Genomic DNA, 23,007 nt, shown 5'->3' on the forward strand with positions numbered 1-23,007 from the left:
TACCTCCCTGACATCTCACTATACAGACAGCTTTCCTGTCAAATGGTACATGTGTTTTAAGGATCAGGTAATTCCAGTACTTCTTATCACATTCTGAAGGAAGATGAGGCACCAATGACATGGAGGGAGGCGATCATTTCAATTATACCACACACAAAAAAATTTATATATATAGAGACCAATTTAGGTACAGGCAGACCTTGGATAACTGATCAGGTGAATAAGGAAAATATTAGAGCAGCAGTAATTAGTATAGATGGCAAAAGGCCTCTCTCCCTGAGACAGCTGGGATAGGCTCCAGGCCCCATTTAGTTTATTAAATGGATCAAAACTTTGTATAACTTGCCAAATGCCAGAATTAAGATTAGCAGGCACCTCAATCAGAGGGATTGCCAGCACGGATGCCCACTTAGCCCTACGCCATTTGCTTTGTACACTGAACCCCTAGCACAGTTAATAAGGGATGATGAAGCTAAAAGGAAACAATGGTCAGAAGATTTGTTTATACACGTTTATCTTTTTGTTGTTTGTAACCACAACACAGGTTACCATTCCCAAACTCATGTGTCTGCTGAGAAGACTTGGAACTTACTGAAGCTATAAAGCACATGAATTTCACAACTACACATGCCATTAATGGGAAAGAAAACTATATAGACAGCACCACTGGGAGCCAAAACCAATGGTCACAGAATGGTCACAGTGAGAACTGATGGGAGGTTTAAATATTGAAATCAGATTGGTATAGATTCCTACCGTTCAGTTTCGTCAGGTGGAGAATTGCACTTCTTCCAGAAAATTCATATAAACTTACGGCTCAGGTACTTTAGAAATACAAAGTCCTTTAACAGTAAGGATGGGAATCGAAAACCGGTTCTTGTAGAGAACTGGTTCTCAGTAGACCAATTCCTTGGAATCGTTAGTCTGCCTGCCTATCGATCCCGCTTGTCAGTTCGTGCACTCTCGCTGTAATCAGATGATTTCAGTTTGTGTGTCAGCGGAGGAAAACAGTGGATATGGACATTACTTTTATTTTTATTGCATAAAAGGGTGAGAGCTTGATGGTAAATTAAAGCCTGCTCCAGAACAAAAATGCATCGTACTGTTAACACAACTTCAGCTTTTTACAAGCACGTGCACAGACAGCATGTTAATGCTAAGCTAGCCAAGAAGGCAGAATGATGTTAAAGCTGAGTTAATGCTGACCCCAGGCCAGCACTGTAATAAAGTGAGCCGCTGCTGAACTTCAACAGGTAACAAACTGTTGACCAGTCAGGCTGCAGCCTCTATTTCTACCTGTTCATGTGTCTGCAGTAGAATCACCGGGATGATCATTTTGAAGTCTCTTTGTGCTGGTTTTCATCTTTGCTTTGTGTTCATACCTAAACACTAAGAGAAAGATCATATTTGTGTCCTCATTAGGATAGGGATTTGTGTTGGTGTGTGGGGCTGTAGCCTGTAGGTTTATATTGTTAAATAGCAGCGACACAGTGTGTTTCAGATCATTTTACCAAGTAACATGAAAGTAACGTAACAAACAGTAGTATAACAAAGTCTTTGACCTGGGTGCAATTAAGTATTGTACTGCATTTCTTTTATGAAATGTGTTCTGTGTAATAATTACTTTTTTGAGTAATGACCCCAGCAATGATCACAACCAAGAGGTGAAGTACCTCCAGCATGCACAATGAGAATCAATAAGGGAATCAAAAATGAATGGAATCGATAAGTCATATCAATAATGGAACTGGAATTGCTAAATTCTTATCAATTCCCATCCTTATTCAACAGTAAAACCAATAATGAGAAGGAACAAACTTCTTACTAACATTATGAATGGGGGGGAAAATGAACTAATAAATTAAAATCTAAGTGGAAGAATGATGGCTGGCAGAATGTGCGTACAGACGTTCTAAACAAGCAACGTGGAAAGTAGGACTCAAAACAATCTGCAGATGTATGGGATTTTTATTTAACAAAATAAATGTACATTGCATCATAATAAAGGGATATAACCACTCAGTGACCACTGCATAATCATACTCAGTAGGTGAGAATAGTAGTCTAAATTTAAACGAATTGATTATGATATTCATTCCAAAGGACAGTCCAATTTTCTCCTATAGATTATTTCTGCAGGGCTTCCTGACTTTAGCTTATTCCCCTTTTTACCCACAATCTAGAGTGTGCAAATAGTTCATACAGCTTTGTTCATATTAGCTGGGTCACCTTTCCCACCAGTACACAATATAAAACACTTTAAAATAGTTTACTAGTTATTCTTAATCTTCTATTTACAGAGGGCATTTCTAACAGCTCACTGAGCTCAGCAGCAAAGATTGCTTTCTTATGGTGCAATGCCAGAATACAGCATGCATGAATGAAAGGTGCGGGCAATGATGTTGAGATCACCAATCAAATGATCAAAATCATTTCTTTTCAACAAAACAAAACCAAAAACAGAACTACAATCAGACATTATGTGATCTAATACATTCTGATGTTTCCTTGTTTGCAAAGGATTTACATGATTTGGATTTACATATCTTCCCGAAATAAAGTTGTACATACAGTACAGGTAGCAGGGCAGGACTGGTGTAATGGAAAAACCTGAACATATAAATATATATTCATGACCCAGATACAAACTCCCTGTGCCCCTATCTCTGTGTTCTCAGGTCTCATATAAGAGTTCCTGCAAGGCGCCAGGCCGCTGTCAATCATTAACACATGCACTTGTCCTGGGTAAACTTTGCTCCCGACTGCTGCAGCCAACAACACAACAGATGGCAGGGCCATGGAGGCCCTAGTCACTTTCCCTCAAGCACTCTGATAGCACTGTGTCACAGGTACAAAATGCCTGAAATATATTTCATTGTAAAACAAATGCAACTTCTGCTACAGATATAAGAAAAGGATAAATGGAACAGCAGTGCAGTCTACCCCTCTGAGGTTAGGTTTGCAGACCCTGCAGAGTTCAACTTGTATACATGACATAAAGCTATCACAGTATGCATAAAGGTTTCTATTTCTGCTCATCCCTGCTAATAATGCTTGTGGATAATGAATTTCATTTTGAAATAGCAGCTAAATATGCATAACAATGTTTTAAACTACCTCTGAATGAATAGTACCTAGAGTGGTAGGTAGGTTATGGGCTATTAAATGCAGTTAGCATCAAGCATCAAGCCAAGGTCAATTCATTAATATAAAATGAAAGTGTTACCTAAATAAATAATCCAGAAAAATAAATGTGTCTATCATTTAGAAGGCAATTAATCCATCTCAAGACACCAGTATTCAGTGTAGCAGCAGTATTTCACATAACTGAAAGGTCAACTATTTGGACCGGCTGACAGCTGATGTGTCATATCAAAGTTTCCTTCAATAAGACACTGTTTTGAGAGCATCAAGTCAAAGCCTGAAAACTAAAATCTGTTCTCTGAGGCAGCAGCAGAAGCAGCAGCAGCAGGGACGATCACCTGGGATGGTTCAGACAAAGACGCCCTTCATGAGTCTAGGTTAGAGGGCCAGGATGCTTGTAGATCTCACATAGCGGGAATTCCAACAGCTGTTAACACCAACACAGCACAAGACAGGAGGTACCCATCCCTCACCTTAAGCTCTCTCGCTACCCGCTGCTGCAGTGTTTTCCAAAAACACAACAGCCACGTCAGGAATTCCATCAGCACTTTTTGATAGGCCAAGTTTAAAAAGTAGGTTATGAAATGTTAATACTACGTGTGTGTAGTACCATTTGTCAAAAGCTACCAAGTAACAAGAGAAACCTCAACACAACATCAAAACAATGATTAATGACTTTGTTTTGACCAGGATCCAGAAAGTCAAGTAATTGGTTTATTAAGTTTGCTTGAGTTATACACAAAACTACCACCATTAAGTTTTGATGCCATCCGATTTTAGGATGACCAATGTGGTTCGGGGTTATATCGCTGTCCAAAAAAGAAAGAACGAAAGAAACAGAAGAGATAGAAGTGATAAAGACAAAAATGTTTCAGACTTCAACTAAGATGTGCCAGGGGATCACTTCTTTGTATCCTCCAACTGTTATAGAAGAGCCAAGAGGGGTATAGCATGTAATGGAGGACTACCAGCTGTGCGCCCTGGCAATGATCCAGTAGGTAGACTTATCATGGTATAGTCTACATGTTACATACTTGATGTGCTGCCCCCGTTTTTTAGATCAGTGTTGGATAGTATGGCCTTAAAATGCAACACTATTCAGTTTATACAGCATGTTGATATCTGAAGTGCTCTGCTAGTTCAACACTTTACAGACTAAACTCTTATTTAGCCACTAAAAATGTCATTGAACAATCCACAACTGTAAATATTATACATGTGCACTGACCTAAGCTTAACAATAATGCAGATGGAAGTGCAGCAGCAAAGCTAACACCTGCTATGCTACAAACTCAAACATTCCACAACCTGCAGAAGAATGTTTTCCCTTTCAGGATAAAATGTCATCCTTCCACCAGCGAACTTTCCATTCTCCTTTCAGCCAGCAGAAACACTCATCTTCTGTTACCATTCCCAGTCCATTTTAAGTCTACCTTTCCATCTGTCTCACACACACATGACAGGCTAGGCCGGCTGGTATCAGCAACAGCCCTTGACAGCAGAGGCTAACTTTAACACTCCATGCTCATGGGCTAGCAACTATGCACTCCCACACAATACTCACACATAAAACTGTCACTCACTTAATCAGGCTTCCTCTCCCTATTAGGAACCAACAGCAGAAACCGGCAGTCATGGACGTCACACTGTGAGCTGATCTGAGTCGAACATGTGGACAAAAGAAGTTTTGGGGGACCCGCGCTCTTGTTGTGGCTCGTCTGTACCGAGTCAGGCTGAGAAAAAAAAAAATGTAAAGAGACACCTCGCAGCTCGGGTTTCTTCTGAGGAGAGGACGTGAGTGGTGGGGGACGAGGCAGCACGTTGGTGGGATTCATTGGCCGAATAGAGAACAGAGGCAGCCACAAAGAGAGCTACTGGAGGGTTGTGCAGAATTCTACATCTACATTTTCTCTCTCTCTCTTTTTATTTATTTTTTTCCTTTAAAGACTGCTGTCCAGGACGTAGGTCAGAGACAGATCAGTCCTCCTACACCATGTGGACATGAGCTTAAGACATGAGAGGAACCTAATTTGGGTTGAAAATGTCAAGGACACGTTCAACCACAGGAGGATATGGCCTACGTTAGCCTGCAGTTGCTGTCAAAACCAGATATAGCCACTAAAAGGCTTCTATTGTTATAGTTTTCCCTATTTCTACTAAAGCAGCTGTAATTAGAAGGGGCTGACTATAAGACATCATCATGGAATGACAGGAAAGCACCTACATGAGAGGTGGGAAGAGGAAACAGACAACATGCAGGGAAAGGAATCCTGAATCCTAAAGGAATTCTCTCCACACAGCAGTTAGAGGGCTTCAGATCTGCTGTAGTAATTCTACTTCATGGACTAAGCTCAACAGGCACCAGCAAGTGTTAAAATAGCAGGTGACAGGTCCTTTTTGTGCTCAGAGTGACTGAAAATAATCACTTAACCAGAATAAAACGGTTGAGACAAAAGACGTAAAAATCAGTCACTGGTTCGTTTAGATCTCAATCTCATCTGCCGATAGATCAAAGGCAGTCAGCACAGTAAATATCAACTCATAAATCAGGACATCCTTAGTCATTTTAGCTCTCAGGAAAAACGTGACTTTGTTAAAGTTTCGGCGTCTCTAACTAGCTCCTTTCCCCAACAATATAACATTAGAGGACTCTTATGCCTTCCTGCAGGTGACCCACCAGGCTGATCACCACTCTCTGCCTCTCTCTGCTTATTCATCCTGCCTCCTTAAATGAATGTAGCCAACTGTAACAGGAATGTAAATTAGATTATATAATTCTGTGCATATTTACAATGTCACAGCAGTATCTTTTAAGTGTGTAACTTGCACGCTGGATGCATCCAGCTAAAGGGATGATTTTGTTGCTATGCCAACTCTGACAGTAAGCGGGGATCGTGCTGGTAATTTTTTTCTGCCTTCCTCTTGTGAAAGTTTATCACTTTGGAGAAAACTTTTACTCCGCACGAGAACAAGTAGCAGCAAGCTGAAACTCTTAAAGTCCCCAGAGGCCTGCAGAGAGCACGAGCCGTGTACCGTTTCCAATTTTCATTCCAATCTTTTAGAGGAGGGAGCAGTTGGCTTGCTATTTAAACTCTATTGATTCAGAAGACCCCGGCTGGGTCTTCATCTTTTACATTTTTGCTTCGCACTCACAGTTATGCAGCCCAGCCTGGGAGATGTGTAGTACAAATGCAGTCTTGTTTGGGAAGATTTAGCTCCTTGCTAAAGGGCAGTCTGCCAAGTGGAAGTTGAGGAGCCGAAAGCAGCATCATTCTTACAGCCTTTTTCGGGATGTTTTGCTCATTAAAAGAATAAAACCAACAACCTCCACTGTCTACAGAGTACAAGTTGTAACTGCACATGCACCCACTCCAAATCAGGACACTGAGCCTATGCAGGCTTCTTCAGTTACACTTTATTGAGTTTACACGGTTTTGAGTGTATAGTTCACCTAGTCACATTTGGCAGTTACTGTTTGTCAACTAATAAGCTAAAGTCATTCATGATATAGCATATTTCCAAAGGTTGTTCTATTAATTATTAGACTTAATGTCATTAACAAGTTATTGTTTTCAGACATCAGAAAGCCAACGGTGTTAGCACACAAAGTGATGAATGGCAGGTTTATACACATCAAACACAACGTTACAGTTACTGAGTTTTTCCAGTATACATTTGTTTAATTTGGTAAATATAGCACACACCATGAACACAGACGCTCAGTTATTTGTTCTACACAAAGATAAGCCAAACTACATCGTCAATTAATTATACAGCTTGAAGGGAGGCGGTGATTTTTATTTTTAACATTTTGCAATGTGAAAATCTGAAGAAGCAGCTACGTTCAGCTGCTTCCTTATTCACAAGGGGCCGTCACAGCGGGTATCTCCGCATGTTTGATCTGGCAGATTTTTACGGCGGATGCCGTTCTTGAAGCAAAACCCAAAGGAATATGCGTTTCCTCTCGGGATCGAACAGGGAATCTTTTTAAAAATGTAAAAATATAAAATTTTTATTTTTATTCATGTCAAAGGTGCGCACTGGTGTACAAGGTGCACAAGGTGCACACATTCTCATGATCTTGTTAATCATTACAATACCAAGAAACGTGTATACCTGCAGAAAACGGGGGTGGTGTCATTCACCGGGTTAATTGTGAAAATTCCTGGCAGTGTGCGTCATCCCCCCCAGGATTCCCTTGAGGAAACAGTGTCTTACTTGTCTTCCTCTAAGTATCTAGGAATGAGCCTGCTGCCAACGACTGGATTTATGTAATCCGCCGTGCCTCATCAAGACCCTGCTTGTCATTTCTGGCTCAAGTCTGACCTGTGCCTGCGACTGACCCACAAAAAGGAGCAAAAGAAGGAGGAGGAGGAAAAGGAGAGGGAATAAGATATGATTTGTACATCCTGATGATGTGCTTTTGCAGTCTGCTAAACCTCTAAAGTCAAGAATACACTAGACCAGATAAACACCCACCTCTGCTGCACACATGTACACCTCAAGGCAGGAAGTAAATATAGAGAGCTTATAGAAATAAACAAAAAACGTAGGAAAGGAATCATAAAATACGCACCCCACAAGACTACATGAAGGATGTGAAAAGAAGAGAAAATCATAAAAAAAATCAAGTAGCAGAATATGTAGAGTGGGATTAAAAGGAATTTCAACTTCAAACGAATAGGAGACATGTCTTCAAGGCATCTAAAACAATCAAAAACTACAACATAAAAAGACAGAATAATCTTTAAAACACTAGAAATGTATACAAATTTATAATATATATATATATATACACCCAAGTTCTTTCTCTGAATGCTGGTCTAAAACACTCCCAAATGGTTTGAGTCATGGTGTGAACTCTGTAAGCCAGTTAATAAAATACAGCATAGTTGCCCAGCGCACCTCTTCCTGGCAGTTATATACTGCAGAGAGATTAGAGGTAGAAGTGCCTGTCAGTAATTAAACACACACACACACACACACACACACACACACACACACACACACACACACACACACACACACACACACACACACACACACACACACACACACACACACAAAAGGAGCGGGGCCAACAAATGTCAGTCCTTGTGTTCTCCACCTGGAGGCCACAAATGCATTATGATCATTTGAACCTGGCTCTGTTTGTCTTCAATGACTGATTTCATGTATTAACTCAATTTTACTGGTTGGTGCCTTAACACTGGGCTTTTGGTATTCGTCACAGAGGGCCTGGTGTTTATAGTGTAAAGTTCAAAACAGACAAGTGGAAGAGACAAACTTAATCCTTGTTCTTCCACTTGGTTTAAGTGGACATATATGGGAGTGGAGGGAGGCCCAGAGGTTGGTGCAGTAGTCTTGTGATCAGATGGATTTAAATCCTGGGAAATAAATGAGACCCTCCGGGTTCTCTCCAAACTCAACGCAGCTGTATGTTTGCATGTAGACACCATGAGCTGAATCAAAGGGCACACGAGTGTCATCAGTGTGCTCTGTATACCAACGCTGACAGTAAAGCTGGTCTGAAATCTTTTTGATGTGTTCTTTCTATCAGGTAATGCTGACAAATCACAAAGTGCTGAACCATTCCTTTTTTCTTTTTTTTTAATTTCAGTGGATTCCGTCTACATTAAGACTCATTCAGTATGTACAGTGTGTAAAAACGGCCACAGTCAACAGCCAACAGTTAAGCAAAACTGTGTCAAGTCACTAAAACTGTCACAATAAGTCTTAATTATACTGTGTTGCGGACAGGGACCGCTAAAGACACGATGGCCGAGCTGTTATTCCTGTTCTACTTACACTGCCTGGGGTGCACCGTAATGAAAAGTCTCTGCAGACAAGTTTGTGCAAATAAAAAAAAAAAAAAACAACCAGGCATGCAGACATTAAGACCCTTAAGCCTACCTTCTGATTATGAAATGTTACGCATGTTATGTTACGCAGACACACGCAGACGCTCAGGGACTTGCGAATGGTCTTTAGTCTTTACAAGGTAACAGCAAACATGAGGCTCACATATTTGTCAAAACCATTTTTCACAAAATTTGGTGCAAGAGTGACATCTGAATTAAACAGGAGCCACTGACTGATGGGTCTAAATAGCAAGCTTAATTGTTGAAATTTCCTTTAAAGCCAATGCTTGTGCTAACTGGCTAATGCTTGTCAAACATATGAAGGAGGTGATCAGGGCTGGGAACAGAATGGCAACATTAAAATGTGTTCCCGGCACAGAACAACTTGATCACATTGTAGGTTTGAGCCAATGGACAATTACATGAGGTAAAATTGCAATTAAGGCGATTTTTAAATTCTAATTTCCCCATTGATACATTAAATTAATATTGTCGTTGTGCTGAGATTCATAATAAATTAAAATCTGCAAAGCCCTAGTTTCACATCATGCCTGGACATATAACCGACACTTGCAGCACAGACGTGTCAGGGCGCGCACACAGGTTCGCACCCGGACTTCTGTGTGTGCTTTGAAGTTAATGTGTGAGCTTGGAGCAAGTATATGGATCCATCATAATCATCATCAAAGAGTGCAAACAGGAGGACATGGATACTTCTGACTGTGGGATTGACTTTCAAAATCAGTGTGATGTGACTGTATCTGTGCTGACCTTTTTCCACTGGGAGTTATCGAGGGACAATTAAGAGGGCAACAGAGACAGATAAGGCACAAAAAAAAAATGTAAATATATAAACTGGACGGATTTGTAAAAGTAAAGGCCACAGAGCGAGCGCATTGCTGAACTCCCCAAAAAAGAAGAAAAAAAGAAAAAAGGGAAAAAAAGAAAGAAAGAAATTGGTCCAGTGAAATAACAAAGCCTGTGTAATCGGCTGCATTAAGAATCAGTATAAAAACAATCTTTTTACACAGACATGCGTTTAGTGCAGAGGTTTGGTCTTCTGTCTACTATTGCAGGGTCTTTACCTTACAATATAAAGCACCTTGAGGCAACTGTTGTTGTGATTTGTATAATAGAAATAAAATAGAAATAAAACTGATTTGAATTGGTGCAAACCTCAGGAGGTCCATGTTACTGAAACTTGTTTTTTCTTTCTAATGTACCCTGGATTTGTGCTCAAAGAGATTCTGAAGAGAATCCAGTATAGAGGCAGGAGAAAATGAATAACAGCCAAAACTGAAATCCATAATAGGTAAAGAGACCGTCCAGGGCTAAAAGTGGAGCTCCAGTGGAGCTGCTGAGGCAGTGGTCAGAAGCAGCAGACTGTGATTGTACTGAGGAGGTGGGAAATGTGTGGATGTGTGTGAATGCAAAGTGAACGTGTGAAACTGAACCATGGAAGTGCTGAAAAAGACGGACGGTGTGCCAGCTCAGTCACTGAACCACAAATAAATACAGTAAGACTGTAAAATAAACCACAGTTAGCTGTTTACATTCACTTCATTGGTCACTATTAGGCTACGTCTACACTAGCCCAGATAAATTTGAAAACGGCGTATACGTCTGAAAACGCTCCGCTTCCACACTATCATTTTCATTCGTTTTCACAGAGCTGTTCATCCACACTGAAACGGGCGACAACGCTTACTAGGGCTGGGCCATATTATACCGTTCACGGTAATACCGGTACAACGATAAGAAAATGAAATATCGCGATAGAATATGGGTAAAACACGCATGCACAGTGCCTTTGTTTTCATATGCACATGGCCGAAAAAGCACAGCGACAACGGAGAATGAGAAGGGGGAAAGCGGATTGTTAAGTGAAACGGATGAACCAGAAATGGTTTGTAAAAATGGTACAACTTAAGTGATGTGGAACTGGTTTGGTGTTTGTCCGTCAGATACACAACAAAGCACATTTTTTTTGTAGAACATGCAAGCAGGCCGTTGTTATTGCCGTATTTGTGGGACTAAGGTGCTCGTAAATCTGGGAGCAATCTGGGTCCTAAACTCCGTCCGCTTCAGGTCCCAAAGTCAAACGAACACTGCAGCATCACAGAGAGTTAAAAACTGTCTAAATTCTTTCATCTTTAATAAAACGATCAGCATTGCTGCTTTACCAGGTGTAACTATGAAGTTTAACATCCAGGCATCCATGAAAACAGAATTTATTACATTTAACGGAGTTAGAAGCTAGCAGGAAGTTAGCGGAAGTTAGCTCGCTAGTTTCGCTAGTTACCTAAGCATGATATAGCATGTTTTGACTGAGAGATTTCTGAAAAAATTCAAACATACAGCTCTGCTATCACTTCCAACATAAATGAAGACAGGAAACTAAACAGCAGTGATGTTTGTAGGGTTACTGAAGTTGGGCTAGGTGGTATATAATGATGTGCTACGTGATCGCATAACATAAGCATAACATAAACAGTGAAGCTGGAGGATGAACGCTAACACTTTTCCACTCGATAAAAGTTAACGTGAAGGTTCCTGACGGTTAGAGACAAATGCAATCGCATGGCAGGATGCTGTAAATGGACCAAACTTCAGTCAGGAGAACAACTGAGATAATCCATCCACAATACGAGGTTAGTCATTAATATACTGCAACAACATGGAAATAGAGCAGCTGTGATAGAATACAGCATTAATGAATCAATGGTACAGAAGTGGAGGAAGCAAGAAGAATGAGCTGAATAAAGTTGGACTTATCTGACTGCTTTGTTTCGCTTAATGTGCCTTATAATCCAGAAAAATACGTATTTGACTTTTTTATTTGGCACACTGCAGTTTAATGTTACAAAGCACCTCTTTTTAACTTCAGTGGATATTATACATGGTTATGCTCAGGATATGTCAGCCCATTTCTACTGGAAATGCCTTTTGGTTAAACTTTCAGCAAGGAATTTACATTTGCACTGTTAAATTTTTATATAGCTTTAATGCGCATAAAAAACAGCTGCTTGTTTAAGTGAAAATAAATGGATGGGGTTTTTTTTTTTTGCACTAGTAAAGTTGTGGAGTTGTATTTTGTCTCGCAGAAATTATATCGTCAGTTATATCGTTATTGCAAATTTTCAAATGTATATCGTGATATATATTTTTGGCCATATCGCCCTGCTCTAACGCTTACATTCGAGTACTGCGCATGCGTGAAAAGCAAGACCATTCGACCTGCCTCACTTCTGTGTGCCGTTTATTTACTTTCCGGCTCTTTGAAACATCGCAGCAAAATGTTGAGGAAAAGCACTGAGTTTTTTTAAATGGACTAACAATGAGGTGGAGTTGCAAAAGCAAGTGAGAATTAAAGAATTTGAATTAAAGCTATCTGGAGTATGTACACACTGATATTAATCTTTAATAGATTTGATTTGATTATGATTGATTGATTTGATTATACTTGTGTTATTTCCTTGTTTTATGTTAAGCACTTTGGCATACCGTTGGTTTTTAAATGTGCTCTATAAATAAAGATTGTTGTTGTTGTTGTTGTTGTTAATAGGGCTGTCAAAATTGAGCGCAAACAAAACAACTGCTGTATAATGCCCTCCGCTATCTTAGTTTAATTGGTCACATGACTGCATCACATGACTAAAATGTGTCATCGTTTTCGAAAAGGCTCCGGGTTCGCTGTCCAAACTGCGACGCAAAAACGGCGTTTTCAAATGTATCCGCTTTGGAGAGCATTTTCAAAATGCTCCATTTTCCTTGACCGAAAACGCCATCTGAGTGTGAACGGAAGGCCAAAACTGAGACAGAAAGATGGGTTTTCAAACCAAAACGTATTAGTGTGGGCATGGCCTTAGGCACACCTCTTAACACAGATATGTAATCAGCCAATCACATGGCAGCAACTCAATCCTTTCAGGTATGTTAGACATGGTAAAGATGGCCTTGTTTAAGTTTAAACTGAGCATCAGAATGAGGAGGAAAAAACAAGGTTATTTAAGAGTTATGAGATTTGTATTGTGGATTTGGTGCTGACAAGTAAGCAACTGTGTGATGTTATCGTGTCAGTATAGCCAAAAACCTGAGAAGTGTTTTAAACAGACAGTGAAAACGCGTAATAATTATTACTGTGGCAACTACGCTGTCAGTATCAGAGCTAAACATGCACAGTGTTACAACATTTCGATAAATCTAAGTAAGTAAGTACTGGATGTGACTCTCTTTGAGGAGATACAAAATATTAAAAGACTCTGATGAAGTCAATAAGGACATTATTGGTTGGGACAGGTTTAATTGTAAAAGCATTTAATATTTAATTGTCAGTGTAAATCCAAAAGAATTTATGACTGTTCAAAGAACAAAGTGCATCTGGGTTGTCACTTTTAAAAAAGAAACTGACTCACAGGTTATTGGGTATGGTTTAAATTCATATCAACCACGTACTCGAGGACCTGAGGTCACACTGAATGGTGCTGCTGTTTAATTATCAACCTGCTCTATCAGATGATTCCAGCATTAAAGAATGGTGCAGTGGTGGTTTACTGGGAGGACAACAGGACAGAATTTCCTGAAAGCAACCTTTTGAAGAAGAAAGCAGAGCCTTTTGCAAAAACAGTACAGGAAATATGATCCGCTGTACACTTGCTGCTGTTTAACGGCTTCACTACACAATTTCCCAAAAAACACTTGAGAAGGGGGATTCCTCTCTGATACTATAACTGTGGTTCCACACACTGTGGTTCTGATTGTATTTATCACTGAAGCTGTTTCTACACATCAATAGTCTCCTGTAACCACCAGGTCCCTAGTTCAAAGTCTGTGTGACTTACGATGTATTCCAGAGAGGGTAACTCCCCCTGTGAATTCATGGCGACTGAGTGGACATCATGTGTCCCATCTTCAGTATGCTTTATTTAGTCTGCGACCTCACCTGAAGCACTCTTACCTGCTCTGTTTCTTGTTTTTTATTTCATAATATTATCACTGTCCAGGTTGATTTGCTGTTCTGCTTTTCCAAAAAAGGAAATGAAGCATGACTTTCTATGAAACTTAGTTCTGCATTTCTTTGAAACGTTTAGAACTACCCTGATGTTTTTGCTTCACTCGTTAGCAGACAGACTATATCTCTTTACTAAAAATATCTGCAGCTCATGGAAACCACAGTAATCAACACAAGTGAGGAGATGAAGCATGCTGCTGTGTTCTGACAGCATCTACATATACACATACAGATAGCACAGGTGTCACTGAATATAAGCTTCTAAGAGGTAAGAGAACAGAGCCATTTGACAGTTAGCACAGAGCTTTAGCATCCTCCATTACTTGGGTTCTGATTAACTCAGTGCACCAAGTGTAGTAACTTGTTAGTTTTATGTGTAATAGAAGATGACCTTAACACAGTTTTAAGACAAAAGAGAGCCTAGTGTTACCTTCAGCTGCCTTCATCAGTCACTTCTGCCTCTTCCTGCATCCTGAGATGGAACTATGAAGTGACTTTCCATCAGTCTCAGAGAGGAGGAGGATCTGTCTGGTTTCTGTCTGACAGCATTCCTGCTGTCACTACCAAACCACACCATCACACTGTTGTATTTACTCAGGTGAAACGTCAGGGTAACTCATTGTGTATTGCTACACCCAGCTGCATAGCACAGATGCCTTATTCACTTAGTATGTCACAATGCAGGTTAAAGTTATATGAGATGTGATGTTTGAACACCTTCCATTACTTATTAATACACTGAGACCATTTATCAAACAATTTAGAGAAAATGCCCTTATAATGTGGCATGATCAAAAACATACACATGGGTGTAGATCTGTTTAAATCGATCTTTGCCAGTTCCTCCTAAGCTGAGCCTCTGGACTTTCTCAGGGGTTCCATGATAACTTGAAGAGGCCTTATAGGACAGGAGAGGTAAGAAAAAAAAGTACTGAAAATGTATCCATGTTTCCAACTTTAAACTTAAAAAAAACTCTTGCTTAAACAAAATGTGATGATATCTGTTTTAAGGAGCCAATCTCTGTTCAAGGTAGTTCAAATGTTAAGTCCATTTCATCATGGCAGCCATATAACATGAACAAGCTCAGGGTACATTATTATTAAACCATTTGAGGAATCAGAAGATTCCTCATATTTTAGTCTATGATATTCTTATTCCTCACATACATCTTGCATATAATGAGAACATTTCTAGACTGATTTTTTTAGCCAGTATTAGCCATTTGCTGATATATTGGTATCGCAAAGTTATAATGAGTGAAAACTCTAAGTAAAGAAGAGGCAGGGGAAACACCCCTCAACTATGTTATGAGTTTTGATGTCACACAGCGTGCCAAACACAGGCCACTTCCCTCTTGGTAAGACACATGCTTTAAAATCCACAAACTCAACAACCAGCTGACCTGAGCAGAATCGGGCAGAGCAAACAAGTAATCCATAACTACTTGTGACAATAAAACAAGATTATTTTTAAGGTGGATTGTAAATTTTAGAATGGGTCTTGTATAACTTGTATAGGTCGTCTTCTAGCACCAACCTGCTCTCTGCAATCATCGAAATGATCTGCCTGTCTAGACATGTCACTAATAAACACTCGCATACAGAGAGTAGTTGGCATAGAAAAGCAACCGCATTCAAACAGAACTAATCCAACCAGACTATACAGAGCAATGCTATTAAATTTGCCATCAATGGGCAAAGAGACAAAACACAAGTTGAAGGTGAGTGTCTTGAGTTAAAAAAAAAAAAACCTAAACTTTCTGTGGCAATGTTTTAATGAGCCATCTACGCTGAAAGCCCCTGGAAGGTCCCCCTTTTACAAGCCTGCGTTGTGCACTTAAGGTAGGAACTGTGTCCACACAAATTATTCATAAGTGAAAACATTATGCAGTTGCTTATTTTCTGTCAGATACACTACTGGTCAAAAGTTTTAGAACACCCCAATTTTTCCGGGGGCACCCAAAGCCCTGAAAACTCTGAAGTTTAACACTACCACGGATGAACCTTCACTAATTTCAGACATTTTACTTACCTAAATATCAAACTTCATGGGTTTACATATAACTATCATCTGCTCTGCTCAGCTTGATTTTAACTAATCAGAACAAATCTTTATTTTGAGTATTTACTGCTGTAGCTGCTTAAGCATAATGGGGGAAATTTGCTGTTTGCTGGCTTAGTTTTCACTTGGGGTGGGCAGATTGATACAAATGATCAATGCTATGAATACCATCATTGTTATTGGTATTAGATGAATACCTATGTGATGTGATCGATAGCCTACTTTCATTTAATTTCTCTGCTGTATGTTCAGAACATTAGTATCATTTCATCAAAGAGTAGACATGCACATTTTATCCCCCTTTTCTTTGCAAAAAAAATACTGCAAACTGTATGCGTTTAGGGAGGCTATTTGCTAACGTGGCATCGTCATCAAATTATTTAACACATAAAAAATGTGAAAAAGAGGAAGTCCTTGAAACAGTCTCTGACTAGTGTAACAGACATAGAGCCAAAGCATATCCAGTTAGCTTATATAGTGGTGAAAGTAATATTTCAGTCATGACTTATCAACTGTTGGATCTTCAGCACTAGTTTATGTTGATTTCGAGTGCTCATCACAGCTGTTATTTCAGCTGATTGATTAATACTAGACTAGCCTATATCCAGACATTTATGTTACATTAATTTAGTCATTAATTTTGAAAAAATATACTCGTGAAATATGATATGTCTGAATATAATAACACTTTTGTGTACATTACAGGACTTCAATAGTAACACACAATGAAACTGAGTCAGTGAACCAGGGTTCAAATTCAGTACAATTAGATTATCAGGGGTGGCTGCAGCTCAGGTGGCAGAGCAGGTCAGCCACTAATCAGAAGGTCGGTGGTTCGATCCCACCGATCCCGCCTTGGGCAAGATACTAACCCCATGTATGCCTACTGGTGGTGGTCAGAGGGCCCGGTGGCGCCAGTGTCCGGCAGCCTCACCTCTGTCAGTGCGCACCAGGGCAGCTGTGGCTACAATGTAGCTTGCCATTACCAGTGTGTGAATGGGTGAATGACTGAATGTAGTGTAAAGCGCTTTGGGGTCCTTAGGGACTAGTAAAGCGCTATACAAATGCAGACCATTGAACAGCATTAGTTTAGGGGCCTTTTAGATGTTACTTGTATTTGATTTGGTAACCGTCCCTTGTGCCTCTCACCCCACAAACTACAGATTTCTCTCACATACATGCAAACATGTGTTTCTACTTACCCTTGAGCAGGGGCAAGGGCGTGAGCTCTATAGGTTTGCCCTGAGAGCGGAACTGGGACGAACTCTGCGACCGCTTCTGCTTGGCCTTCCTGACAGACTTCCGTGAAAATCCGTCCACTTTGTCCACAGAGGGAGCTGTGGTGGCTGCCGAGGACATAGCCCTGGTGAGAGAGACACGGGGGGTCACATTAGATGTGTTCAGAAAGCTCCAAGTTTAGGAAGCAAAAATGAATTAAACACAAGAAGAAAAAAATTGTCAATTGTCAATTTTCATAGGACAGTTACATTTCATAACACGTTATTTGTGATCATTTATAATGTCAGTCATCATGCTGCTGGTGCCGTCACCGCTCACTCCCTCCTCTCACTTCTCAGCCAATTGCACAAGCTTGTGTTGATAGCCATGTGCTTCAACAGTGTATTGACACTGCTCGAAATTATTTTCAATTTTACTGGTTTGTTAATGAAATGTTGTGATTTGTCCAGAAATAATTTCTCTCAAGCTCTAAATTATTCCAAGAATTTCAGCATGGAAAGAAAAAAAAGAAAATCTTTAAAATCACATAAAAGATCAAATAACCCCATCTTAAAATTATTATTTTTAAAAGTAAAAAACACACACATATAAAAACAACTTATATTAGTGTAATGCCAGTATTGGCTTTAAATTAAGTATTCTCATTCCAGTTTGAATTTAAGGCACAGGAAGCAAGTGTACAAGTTTTTGTGTGTGAGCGTGTGCGTGCACCAAGGTCATGCAGGTCAAGAGTTCTTTTTTTTGATAGTAAGCACATGCAAATGGACAAAAAAAAAACAAAAAAAACACAACAACATCCCCAGTTACAGTTTTAGTTCTCTGCGAGTTCATTTTCCTGCAGCCAAAGCAGACAGCCTCATTTTCCCAGCATGGGAGACACTTTAGGCTTCAGTTCAAGCATGGTTACAGTACACAAACAAGCCGCACTCCTACCTACCAGAAGACCATCAAAGTATCTCAAACACACACACACAACTAAAAAAAACCTTAAAAAAAACCCCACACACACATACACAGCGGCACCGACAACAATGGAGCTGGTTCTGCAGCTGCAAGCTATCGACACAGTCGGAGGAAGCTGAGGAAATGTCAACTGCTGTGTGTGCTGGCTGCTGATTGCATGTTAAAATAACAATTAAAAAAAGAATCTAACAAACTAACTTCTCAAGCAACAAAAACAAGCCGCAGCAGAAGTCACACTTGAGACTACTTTTCTGCACCACACCCAGGAGCACATGTTTGGAAGAGCACACTCAGGATTTGTTTTTGGCTGTCAGAGGTACAGATCTGTCAGGTAGCCACAAATGTGGGTGTGGTGACGTTATTTTTATTTTATGTTTTTTTAAACCTCTTATGGGGCTAAAATTTTTCTCAAAGTTTCACATCTGCAAACTAACCCCGTTTTTGTGCTCCTCTGGTTACATTAGCATGTATGATGCACACTGCTCAAAGATCTGCTGTCATCCTTTGATATAAGCATGATACCTAACTCTGCAAACAAGTAAATATTCATACATACGCCAAGCTAACATGCTAAGATTTTCATTAGTGTCAGTTAAGCTGGTGTACTAGCCAATTCAGTTGTTCAGGTAGTTCGCTAATAACCTATAAAAATACGAACAAAACCAATGAAACATCCATTTAAAAAAAACAAACACATGCATGAACAGCCTGGAATGTCTGAAGAAAAACCAGTAGTTTCAAAAATGTGCTTCTCTGGCAGTGGCTTTGAAGAAAACCGTAAAACTGACAATGATTCGAATGTTTGGTTTAGATCAAATTTGGCCAAAAACTAAAGACATGATCCATTTTTTAAGGTCTTGCAACATGATGCTTTCTGGTGCAAAATAACCAAAAAGCTCAAATAAACCCTCCTTCTTCCAGGCCATCCAGGGGAACGCTGGCAGACTCTGCTTCAGACACCAATGAACTGAAGGAATAGCGATACCAAAACACAACAGCCCGGTTGCACAGAATCGTTTCTCAACTTCTGTGAACTGAACTGTGTTCTGATCTTAATCTTAACCTAAATTAAAGGAAACGCAGTGATTAGAAGTGTGAGTTGTCACAGAGTGTCTCTCTCCATAAAGTGTGAATCCTGACAACATGTGAACCATCACAACAAGTTTCAAATAACCTTAGAAGGAGCATGAAGTCATGAACTCATCTTTTGGGCCCTGACCAATTACAGGTATTATAGCATGACTTAAAAAGGACCGCTCAAGACATCCAGGAAAAATATTTTTTTGGAAGAAAAATGGTTCAACGTTGTTGCGCCAGTGTAATAAGTAATCACAGGATAGAGGTTGTTGCTGTAAAAGCTTGTTCTTTGAGTTATGAAACTCAGGAATTCAGCCCGTAGTCAAAGATAGAAATTAATTTAATCAAAGATGTGAAAAGTACAACTATTTAGTCAGATGTGAGTGTGTTTGGCTTTAACTGACCATATTTCATTAGTACTCCCACTTTCTTCTTGCAACAGTACTGTAAATGGGAAAAATACAAAGCTCAATATCAACCACAAGCCACAACAAAACTGGCCTCGGTTAGTTAGCATGAGGCTTTAATCAGGACATAAGGAAGCTAACTGGACTCTGATTTCAGGAGAGGACAAAGAGCCTGATCACTAACTGACCTGGATGGCATGGGGGGGCTGAGAAGACATAAATTCGAGTGCTAACAAAAATCCTTATATACCGGTAATAAGACATGAATGAGATCCTGCAGGCTGTGCTGGCAGCAAATGTTCTGTCAAAAGGCTGTCATACAACATGCCCACCAGGCCTTGTATACAACAGAGCGAGGAGAGGTACTACAGGCTTGGACTTCAGTACAAACACGTACATACGCACATCATTCATATGGATAGTCGAAGCCTTTCAAAAGCTCCCTGAGGATGCACCGCTTATTGTCCATCATAGTAAAGAATCTACAGCAGTTTTAATGACTGTAGAGAAGCAACATGTACATCTGTGGTTCTCTGTGATGAAACTGTCAGCACTGATGGAATATGACTACAAGAGGAAGAAGATAAAAATCAGGAGTGCCAACTGTGATTATAAGAAGATATGCTAAAACAGCCTCAAAACCACAGTTCTCTCATCTTTCTGCTAAGCATTAGATTGCAGATGTCAGTGTTTAGGACAGTTTGTACACATTTACAGCATACTGTCATTACAGACTGACTATGTGTGTTTGTTTACATTACAATGAGCCAGTCAGCAGGAGAAAAGGCAGAGTCCTCCCAAGAACATGGGCTTCCAAATTCAAAAATCAGTCAATCTAGGATGACAATTAAAAGTTTTGGAGATTTTCAAATGGCAAAGCCTCAAGTTCAACCACAAAAAAGTTTTAACGAGTTATAGAAGAACTTGCTATTGCGCAATCAGTTTTTTCCCCTTTTCCAGTTGTAATGCAAAACTACTTTGTTCTTTTTTTTTTAATCTATATTTTTGCAATTGAAAATTGCAACAGACTGTAAGGTCTTACTTTAAACATACGGCAAATAGATCCAAAGAAAGCTGTCAGTGAGAATCATCACAATCTTCCAGGTAAACTTTCAAATATCTATTATCATTGTTTATCATTTGAATGCAGATGGAGACCCTGGTTCAAGCCAGACGTTTTGCACAACTACAACAAATTAGCACTAGCACATAGGTTTAATATAGACAGAACTACCCTGAGCGAACTCAGTGCAGCCCACAACATCCTAAAAGGAAAACAAAAGCATCAACAGCTCACTTACAGAGGCAAACAAGCCTTTTCTATGACGAACTACAGCACATAATAGATCCCAAGGGACGGCTAAACATCTGTCCACTGTGCTGCATGCATCAGACATGAAGCCAGACTTTGATGGTCTGGCCAACAAAGGTGGTCGTGTCATATTCATTATTTCTGAGTGAGTGTATAAGTAGACTTGTCAACCAGAAAAAAAAATACAATCTACCAGGCAAGATACAAGAAACCATTGGAGTAGATATTCATTTACAACAGTACTGATGCAACACTTGCTCTAGTTGACACACAACTTTACGCAGCACCACTGCAGCTAATCAGGCAAAGCCCCTCCCCTCACCTTACCTTGAGGTAAGCATATGAACAATATCGCTAACAAACCTGTCATGTAAGTCATGACTGTACGCCAAACAGGATACTTTCTGTTAAACTACCACAGCTCCCTACAGACTAGGGATGGGTACCGGTGTCCGGTGCCATGATGAGACCGGTTTTGACATAGACGGTAGTAACCAGACCGAAAAGCAGCGCACATTTCAGTGCTTTATTTCGGTGCTTTTTTTTTCCTGAGCCAATTCTAGCCAATCATTTTACGTTTCCGAGGATAGTAGGCGGGGCCAGGTACGTACATTCTTTTAGAGCAGAGCTACAGATTAAAAATGCCCAAGGCGAAGCAATCAAAAGTCTGGCTGTACTTCACAGCAAAAGATGCAAACTCAGCAGCCTGCAACAAGTGCTTTAAGCTGATACTGTGATATGTGACCTCAAATCTGATCAAACACCCGGCGACGCATAGCGGGTTTTTTTAAAGCCGAGAAATGCGCCGTGTTTGATAGCTTGCTGCGAGACCTCACACCGAGCACATCTACTGCGGGTGTGGTGCCTGTTATCGGACCCGGAGTTAGCAACATCCCCCAAAAACCCGAAGAGGAGAGTCCTGGCCCCTAGCCCTGTCAGTGTAGCAGAAATGATGACGGATGATGATGGCAGCAGCAGCCGTTCTCCTCTGCGTGAGTAGCTTCATGTTGTTCGTGTGTAATTAACGTTGAGTACGCTAACCACATTATTACATTAATGCATGTAAGGTGAACTTGCAAACACCGTCGTAGTTACATGCGGCTGTCTTCTTGTTTGATGGCGGATACTCCCTTCACCCTGGCCAAAAAGGCTAAAATGACCAAAGAAAAAGTGGAAAACAGTTAAACATGAGAGGTTTTTGGACAAAGTTTGTGTTTTTTCCACTGTCTAAGCACTGCTTCCAGCCAAGAGTGAGACCATATATGCCCTATAGCTGCAGAAAAGGCTAACATTGTTATCTTTTTACAAAAAAAAAAAACAGCTGAACATGAGAGGTTTTTGGACCAATTTTGTGTTCTCCATTCTTTAAGCAACGGTTTGAGCACCGTTTAAGCACCGGCACCGTTTCAAAAGTACCGGTTTGGCACCGGTATCGGGTAAAACCTAAACGATACCCATCCCTACTACAGACACAGATTCACAAATGACAACACCAATTATACAACGAGAGTCATCTGTCAGTACTACTCACGGTCTTCACTTTCATTGTCACCCAGCAGTTAATGATCCAGCTGTGTGAATGCCTTCTGTTTGGCATCAGCACCGTCACTGGTCTTGGAAAATACCTCCAGCTAAACACTGATCTCTCCTGTGGTTGGTTAGCATCAGCCAGCCTGGCAGCTAACAAACTTAAAATTCTGCTTAAAAAAAAAAAAAATACTATGGTTGAGGACAACACACGATGGAGGCTTGGTTTGTTTGTTTTTTCTTTGTTGAAAGATTTCCTGCCATAGTTTTGCCTTTCAAAACTATTCAAATGTGAGCCTAAAAAGTATGTCGGCTTTATCGCAAGGCTGACATGTGCTACAGTATAAACATAACAAAAACACTTGCAAATTGACACCTTGCCACTTGTTCTCTGTGCTGTTGCT

The 23,007-nt window shown here is 40.1% G+C and overlaps 1 protein-coding gene across 3 annotated transcripts in view; it reads right to left on the reverse strand.

Annotated features, from left to right (window-relative positions):
- ppp2r5eb (protein phosphatase 2, regulatory subunit B', epsilon) overlaps positions 1-23,007 on the reverse strand; it is a 49,310-nt gene that overhangs the window by 21,459 nt on the left and 4,844 nt on the right. For all 3 annotated transcript variants that reach the window (XM_031727557.2, XM_031727556.2, XM_039603262.1), the window contains exon 2: positions 17,281-17,441. In XM_031727557.2, coding sequence (XP_031583417.1) covers positions 17,281-17,437 — 157 coding nt within the window. In that variant the 5' untranslated portion in view covers positions 17,438-17,441. The remainder of the gene's footprint in view (positions 1-17,280; positions 17,442-23,007) is intronic.

The sequence above is a fragment of the Oreochromis aureus genome, linkage group 19 (genome assembly GCF_013358895.1).
Source record: "Oreochromis aureus strain Israel breed Guangdong linkage group 19, ZZ_aureus, whole genome shotgun sequence".
Lineage (NCBI taxonomy): Eukaryota > Metazoa > Chordata > Actinopteri > Cichliformes > Cichlidae > Oreochromis > Oreochromis aureus.